Raw genomic sequence first — 8,853 nt, 5'->3', positions numbered from 1 at the left:
AACATGACCAGAAACTTCACATACGTCACCGACTAAACCGTCTCTCTGCAAGGTGTGTTTAGTGGCTGTTCTGGAGCTTTTAGTCATATCAAGTGATCATCATCAGCAGATGGGAGTTTGCTCGGTTGTTGCCTTGGCATCCATCTTGGCAGACGTCTTTATAAACTCAATCTGCTGATAAAGATGTAGTAATGAGTAGTATGAGTCAAACTTTCAGAACAGATACTAAATTGACCTTGTGGTGAAACTGTTTACCCAACTGCCGTTTCCTTAAGGTCATGAATGAACTTTGAACCACATCAGTGACGTCATTATGTGGGGTCGTACTATATAAGGCATAGTTTGTACAAAAATGATGTTTTCACTCATTGTTTACAACTTACAACATAAAAGTTATAAAATGAGAATGTGGTGTTTAATGGTTGCTGACAAAGAATTAAGGCTTTATGTAATGATTATTGTCACTATCAATGAATCTATAAATGTTTTTAATTAATGGATTAATTGTTTAGTCTATAAAAAGTCAGACAATGGTAAAAAAAAAAAAAAAGCCTGTTGCAACTGTCGTTTTTAAATTGGCTGTTATCTGATCAACAGTCTTAAATGCAAAGATATTTAATTTTAATGACATAACAAAGAGAAGCAGCAAATCCACACATCTGAAAGGCTGAAACCAAAGTATTATTCAAGAATATTTGCTTAATAATTGAACTTAAACAATAAATCGAATATTAAAAACAGTTGTGCCAATTGTCTAACCATTTCAGCTCTACAAGGGCTTTTACAAAACTGGTCGAAACAGGCACAAAAGTCTTATGTGACTGTTGCCAGTTTAACAAAAGTTTTAACATGTTTCACAGCAGCATGAACAAGAAGACAAGGCTACCGTACGACCACCAAAGTCTCTGTTGCTACAGAGGACTAGACAGAAAACATGAGAAAGAAATGAGAAATGATCAGATCGAGGGAAACACAGAACTGGCGGTGTGTCAATTAAAGATACTTTAACTGTGTCTCATGATGAAAGCGGAAAGGCCAGCGAGTTTATTACCAGATGTTGACAGTTGTTTTATCTTAGAGAGAAAAAAGAAACGTGAGACGAGGGTGCAACAGAAATTATTTAAGGCTCTGTTAAATTCTCAGCTTAAAAAAAAACAAAAAAACAATATACCATATATCCTGAAAAGTCACAAAAAGCGAAAACCTAGTATAAAATTAAATGTTTAAAACTGGCTACCCATGTCATTAGTTTTTAATAAATAGGTTACTATGAGAGAAAAAATAATAATACAATGTTAAATCTGCGTAACTGTGCCAGAACTTTTATCAAACCACATTGCAGCTGGAGTTATTTGATGACACGTATCAGCATCTCCTGGATTTAAAGCAACACACATCATGTAGTCAAACACAAATATGCACTGAGAGCTTCCATTCGGTCGTTCCAAAATCATTCTCCGACAGAGACTCCTCAAGAAAACGGGAAATTGGAAGACCTGCCTCTGCATGGTTCATGCCTTGTACAGCACAGCGATAATGTTTCTGATGTTTTGACAGAATTCAGGCTAAAAACAGTAAAATGGCTCTTCTTATCACTTCAAGTTGATTTAGTAGGACATTTTCAATTTTGAGCATGCATATTTATGGATGAGTTAAGCTGCCTCAGGCTACTGCGATTAAAAGAAGAGGAAATTCTTGAAATTTATGCCGCTGGGTGGATAAAATGACCATCCCTTAATGAAAATGTCACAGGTTTAATCAAGTTTCCTCAAGCTAAAAAGCTTTTTTTTTCCTAAATAAAATGAGCAGTACACCTGGGCAGCAACAAACTGGCTGCTCATGGGCTCCTTAAGTATGCGTGCTTAAAAGTAAAAATCTGTCAATATTATCAAATACTTTTTCAAACTCCAAACTTGAGACATAATACAATTAATAATAAAGTATATAATAGTGCTTAAAGCAGCTTTAAAAAGAAGCTGCAACCTCACAAACACTCTTGCTTATTACTTCAGGGATACTTCCGACTAAAAGGAGGAAAAAAAAAAAAATAAAGAGAGAGAGACTGAAATTCACAGATGGCCGTCCGAGCTCGCTCCAAGTCAGTCTGTCTTCTGAAGAACAGCTCCATCCTGGGACATCGCAAAGGCCGTTAAGGTTGCAGCAGAAAACGTCTCTAACAGTTATGATATCAAAAATAGGACCGACGTCTTTCCAGTCAGACGCTCTGTGACAGAAAGTCAGAAGCTTCACCTTCAGCTACGGTGAAGTTTTGTCAGTAAGGTCAAAAGTTTGGTTGTTCATGGTTCATCAAAATGCTTGTGGAGATCCAGACAGATGCTGCATCTATTAAAAACAGAGAAAAAAAGAGAGCCGATAATTAATACAACAGGTCTAAAAGGTCAAAACTGGCTTTCTCACTGTGCATCTGTGTCAGCTGTGCTTGGCGCAGGCAACATTTCATCACAGAATCTAAAGTGAGCTTCCTGTTTTGGAACATAATTTCTTTTTCAGGATGTTACATTTTCCTCTTTCTACGGCTCGGCTCACAGGACTGTCTGCTTCATTAGTCTCTACTCTTCGGGGGCTTTTTTTCCCCCCTCCCACCCCTGAGCTGCTCAGACAGTTGTGTTCTTCATGCCACATACTTTCTGCGATCTTATGATAACAAGCTAAACCAACGGTTTGTGCAGAGCAGCACCACCCACTCGTCCTTCTCACTTCCAGCCGAATCACTCCTCTCCTCTCCCTCGCACTGCACTGAAACACCACACAGTCATCCATGTGTCACATTTCTCCTCAGCTTGTGAACCATTTTTACACCGGCACTGCAGGGACATTTCATCACATTTTGTAAAATTAGTGAGCAGCCAACTGTGCTGTGTTTGTGGGCTCTTTGGCGCGACCCGAGTACGAATCTAATCATGTAAAGGAAGATGGGAACGCCAGCGTACGTACCTCTTCTTCACTGTACCACACAGGCTGTGCAGCACTGTTCCTGCTTTTCCGGCAGCGTGGAATAATTCATCTGTCGGACTATCTCGGCGAACAGCTCATCCACCATGGTCTTGCTCTTGGCAGAAGTTTCAATAAAAGGGCAGCCCCACTCTTGAGCCAGAGCTCGCCCGTCTGACCCTGCGACCTCACGCTCAGACTCCAGGTCGACTTTGTTCCCCACCAGGATCAACGGCACCTTCTCGAAGCGCTTCACTCGCACTATTTGGTCTCGCATTGGCCTTATGTCCTGAAAGATGGAAGAGGAACATGAGCATGTTAGTTTTTCCTGAAAACAACAAGGCAGTTTATAGGGCGGGAGTAAAAATGCAGTATAAACACTACAGTTGTGTCCTAATTCCATAAAAATGTTTTGTTTATGCAGTGAGTTCACACTAGAAAAGTGAGAAAATTAAGCATATGCAAAAAAAGTCACTAAACATCCTTAAAACCTGAAACTGTTTCACCTCAGACGCTTGAGGAAATTCTGGGTATCCCCTAAAATTTCTACCACTGCACCATCAAGAGAGCCAGAGAGACAGTGCCGAACAGGCCCACAAGGCCCCACAAGGAGTGGTTCGTTCAGCTGAACATACAATAGGCGGTGCTCTACTCTGTCTAAAGGATATTTACACCCGTCTCTACAAGAATAAGGCTGAGAGAATCATTAAAGACCCCAAACACCCAGATTAACAGCCTTTTCTCCCTGCTGCGGTTGGGAAGAAGGTACCGGATACACCAAACCAGCACCGAGAGGCTCAGGACGAGCCTCTGCCCTCAGACCACTAAGATCCTAAATGAGGTCACTACCTAAGACCCCCCCCCAATCATACACATATATTTATTACCATTTTTAAATACATAAATTGCCACTAATTGCATTTGTTTTTACCTTTCTTACATCATAGTTGGATCCATGAACATTTTAATTTCCCTTTGGGATTAATAAAGCATCTATCTATCTATCTCTGGTTCAACACTATTTCATATCTGTTGGCTATAATCTCAGTTAAAACTGATCACTTGATTGTGTAGCAAATAAATGCAATATAGAAATAAAAACGATGACTTCTTTGACAGTTTCCTCTGCAGTTACAAAGATGATGATGTACAGTAGATCACTGTTTTGCAGTAAATAAGGTATTATTGATCCCCTGTTTTAAGATGCTAATACAGCATGAGTACACACATTGTGTGTTACTTTAACTTTACGACATTAGCAATAGTCTTAAGTAAATAGGAGTCACAGGATGGTGCATGGATCTGAAATAGCAGCACTAACAACATGAACACTATACATCACACCTTTATGTAGCAACTTAATACCCTGACTGACCACTTTTCCACATATGTGCACTTTAAAGTCCCCATCAGTTCAAAAATGTGTTTTCTTCTTGTTATTTCAGTTGAATGTTTGAGCTTCACTGTGCAGAATGGTGTTTGTGCAGAGTTTGACACTAGAAAGCTGTTTTCACTTTCATCTGCTTAAAAAGTTTCTCTGAGCTCATTGAAACTCTGACTTTAAGGGGCGGACCTACGGGCATGATTTGTGACAACACAAATAGTTTGGAAGACAAACATGGTTCAATATTTAACTTATACAAGTGTGATGTTGAAACCTGAAGCCTCCAGTGCACAAACACTTAGAAATGACTTTACAGCCAAGTAGGAGACATCTTGTGTCCAGCAGGTCATCACATTCTTCCTATATTATAAATCCATTATAATCTTGTTATCCTGCTTTATGCTATATTTCTCTAATTTGTCTTTCTTGTCCTATTCTGCACACACAACATCTACTGTCCGTCCTCGGAGAGGAACCCCTCTTCTGTTGCTTGTACTGAGGTTTCTTCCATTTTTTCCCCATTAAAGGGTTTTTTTTGGGAGTTTTTCCTCAATCTAATTGAGGCTCTAGGGACAAAGGATGGTGTATTACTGTACAGACTGTAAAGCCCCTCGAGGCAAATTTGTGATATTGGGTTATACAAATAAAATTGACTTAACTTGACTAACTATATGTGCATATTCATAGATTCTCTGATTTTTAATGAGGGAGAAGGAGGTGATTTTAACAAGATAATTTAACTTTTTGTGGAAAAACTATGTCAGACATAAATTATTATTCAAAGTGGAGTATTTTATATATACATTAAACATGTCTGGAGGGGATCTTTGAGTTATGAGTGTGTGAAATGAGCTGCTGCACGGCAGGCTACCTGGAAGGACTGCTGGTTGACCAGGCTGTAGACCAGGATGAAGCCCTGCCCGTTCTTGATGTACAAGTCTCTCATGGAGGCGAACTGTTCCGTCCCCGCCGTGTCCAGGATCTCCAGCACGGAGGGCGACGAGTCCACCTCGATCTCCTTGCGGTAGAAGTCCTCGATGGTCGGGTCGTATTTCTCGATGAAGGTGCCGGTGACAAACTGGACGGTCAGCGCGGACTTGCCGACGCCGCCGCTGCCCAGCACGACAACTTTATATTCTTTCATTTGAGGGGAGGGGGGCGATTGGGAGGCAGGCTAAACGTAGCGGCTAACGACGTAGCTACGCTGTTATACTCGCTCCAGAAACATTTATCAGGCCTTTTAAACAAACGGCAAATGTTAGGTGATGTATAGTAACCCCTCTTCTTTCACTTTAACTCGGCTCCAGCGTTCATACTTGTTGTTTTGTTAGCTAGAAGAGGAAAAGTTGACCGTTAACTCCGTTAACGTTAGCTGGCGGTAAGTCCCATGCTTCGAGCTTCAAGCGTTTACCGGGGGGGGGGACTGGCTGCCTGGCTACAGACACGGTGCTACTCTTCCCCTTACCGACAGCATGCCAATTCCTCCGCACACACTCCGCCGGTGTCGTTGAGCACAGTGCTGGGTTGTGCCCGTCCGTCTGCCCCCGGGCCTGGTTCTGGTTCCCGGCCCCGGCAACTCGGCGCCGGTGTGCGCTATCGACGGACGCACCGCAGAGTCAAAATTACACTCCGAGGGTCCATTGGTTGCAGTGTTGCTGCTCCAGTGTGTGTTTAACACCGCACTGGGCAGGTTTTATTACAGAAAGAAAATATTTTTCTCCTCCAACTGCTTCCCTAAGTCTAAATGCCTCGTTTCCGCTAACTGGAACAACACTTCCGGTTATGTGTTTTTCTACGTTTTCCGGTTCCGGTGTTACATCGTATTTGGTGACCCATCAGATTCTGTGACCTGCAATATTGGAAGAAGTACTCAGATCCTTTACTTGAGTAAAAGTATCAATACCACAATGTAAAAAATACTTCATTACAAGTAAAAATCATGCATTTAATATCATACTTATTTAAAAGTATATGAGTATTACCAGCTAAATTTACTTAAAGTACTAAAGTACTTTAAGTACGGATGTTTACTTCTAATTAACTACTTTTACATTGTGGTATTGATACTTTTACTTCTTCCAACCCTGCAGATCACAGAATCCTTTTTTTTATCTTTTCTTTTTTTTTTTTTTTTACAGGTCACAGAATCTGATGGGTCACCAAACACGGTGTAACACCGGCTGCGTTCCGGTTATGTGTGAGTAAAATCATCTTTATTAGTGTGTTTTCACATACAAGCATTTTGACTCCGGTTCAGTGGCTCTCAGTGTACGTACACAAAAATAACTTCATACACAACAATCTTCAGAAATATACACAAGGAATGACTTTATAAAGGTGAAACTGTTTCAGGATATAACAGGATATAAATAGAGTAAAGAAGTGAAGAGTGCTGAGATGAATATTAAATGGTTAAAAAAAATGACATTACTTTATATACATATAGTAGGTGGTTACTGTATATTCTGTTATGACCTGGCTCAAGTAGCCACAACAAAGAGACATAAAGACACATAAAATAATAGTGTCTATAATAGTGTTTTCATGCTGGATAAGTGACAGAATTATTCACATTTTTACAAGCAGATGTTTTGACTTGCACAGGTGTAGCTAATAACATTAGTATTGCTTTGTCCAATTTAGCTGTGAGCCAGCATGCACATTACCATAATAGCACAGTAAATTCATTTATTTATTTTTACTGAATTTATTCAGTGTGGTGTTGATGCACAATGTTGTCCCTAAAAGGATATGTTCACAGGTGCAACAGAGCGCACTTTTGACTAAATCCAACCTAACCACAGCAATCAGACGTGCAATGGACTTGAAACTTTAAACCACACAAGGTAGTGCTTATACGATGGCCGTGCAAAAATGAAAAGAAAGGAAAACAGTCTAAGAAGAGAAATAAAAGAGTGTTTAATTTCTCAAATGTTAAAAGAAAGATTCAGTTTTTCAAGTCTGTCTTAAAATAACAGTCATGTGTCCATATGAGCACTGAAAGAGGTTTTCTTGCTGCTCTTTCATACTGAACTTATGATTACTTCAAAAGATCCACTTCAAATGTGCTTTCAATGTAAGTGATGGGGGCCAAAACCCACAGTGTTTCCACACAGTAATTAAAAAAAAAACTTTCTTTTTTGTCTTTTTAGCATCAAATTCCCCCCTTGCGCTTCCCTGTTGAGCTGCAGTGGAAGTATCGTAACAAAAAGAGGAACTTGGCATTAAAAAGACTGTAAGGTTGAAAGATTTCTACTTGATTTGACTCATTTGGAAGGATGGAGCTTCATATTAGCTTCGGATAAACTTTTAAGTACATTTTTGCTCAATATGAGGACTGTGGATTTTGTTCACCATCATTTACATTGTAAGTGCGTTATGAAGGGATCTTCTAATGGTCAGTATGAACATGAGGAATGATTATAGCAAGAAAAACCTGCTTCAGTGTTCATTAGGGCTCCCAACTGTTGTTTTAAGAGATGAATTGTGAATCCGTCCTTTAAAACATGCAGAAACTAATCTCATTGTTGTCAGTATTTGGCTGCATTAGTCATAGTTACTTCTGAATGCCTTGAAATGTGAGAACTGTTCATATAATTGATCAATTTATGCATTTATTAATCAGATACAAACAAAATACTAGTAAATACAAATGAATACAACACTAGATAGTAATAACTAGAGTTTTCCATTTACACATTAATACATGTACAATATTTTACTCTGTATACAGATGATAAAAGTGCATTTAAAACATTTAAGTCAGTCTTTCATGTTGGGAAGAAATACACAGGAAGTGATTTAATTTATCTTTCTTTCTGATTCAACCCCACTTTAAAGAGCAAAGTAACACAAATTGAAAATCTTATTGTTGCTGCAGTGATGTAAAAGTGTACTTCCAGGTGTGTCAGTACACCGTGATATCATTGTTACGAGTGGGTGTGCTCCGAAACCTGACTGGGTGGGTTTGGTTTCCACTATATTTGAATTTTGGCTCACGAAACAGTACATGTTGCTCCTGCTGGCCCTGTGTGGCAAGTAAACAAAACACCACGTGTATCAAAAATAAGTCATAAACAAGTCAGACTAGTAAACGAATAAGCCACATGGAATTTAAAATTCACCACAGCAGATTCAACATCAACGCAGATTTCCCCCACCGTTACCGCTACGTGATAAGTGGCACGCCAGCACGACCAGAATGAAGCTCAGCCTGTGGTTACAGGTGCAACAGAGCGTACTTTTGACCAAACCCAACCCAAACCACATAAATCAGATGCACAACGGACATAAATAAGACGTGCAACGGACTTGAAACTTTCAACCACACGAGGCAGTGAAACACTGCCTCTTGGCACGTCATCACATCACACTTCATCTTTCATGTTTTTGTTTCTGTTGCTTTTAACTTTTAGCTCAGTCACGGTGGGAAACGTACTCCTATAATTACACACAACTATGATGTCGAACAACAAGAAGTACTTTGATTTGGTCTGATATGCTAGCTGTAATTTAAA

At 39.7% G+C, this 8,853-nt stretch overlaps 1 protein-coding gene across 1 annotated transcript; it reads right to left on the bottom strand.

Moving 5' to 3' along the window:
* Positions 1–660: 660 nt before the first annotated feature.
* On the bottom strand, positions 661–6,130 carry rap2c (RAP2C, member of RAS oncogene family). The gene is made up of 3 exons (XM_042419608.1): positions 5,208–6,130; positions 2,956–3,241; positions 661–2,343 (listed from the first exon to the last, which is right to left on the bottom strand). The coding sequence occupies exons 1-2, from the start codon at positions 5,478–5,480 to the stop codon at positions 2,963–2,965; spliced, it is 552 nt and encodes a 183-aa protein (XP_042275542.1). The 5' UTR covers positions 5,481–6,130; the 3' UTR covers positions 661–2,343; positions 2,956–2,962.
* Between the last annotated feature and the right edge of the window lie 2,723 nt (positions 6,131–8,853).

The sequence above is a fragment of the Thunnus maccoyii genome, chromosome 8 (assembly GCF_910596095.1).
Source record: "Thunnus maccoyii chromosome 8, fThuMac1.1, whole genome shotgun sequence".
Lineage (NCBI taxonomy): Eukaryota > Metazoa > Chordata > Actinopteri > Scombriformes > Scombridae > Thunnus > Thunnus maccoyii.
This window is presented reverse-complemented; position numbering and strand designations above follow the sequence as displayed.

Bases quoted from the DNA above. Each gene is read 5' to 3' on its own strand.
- rap2c (XM_042419608.1), bottom strand. From the start codon at position 5,480: ATGAAAGAATATAAAGTTGTCGTGCTGGGCAGCGGCGGCGTCGGCAAG. The intron at 3,242-5,207 runs GTAGCCTGCCGT...TCCATCTTTCAG, and splicing joins TCAACCAGCAGTCCTTCCAG to GACATAAGGCCAATGCGAGA.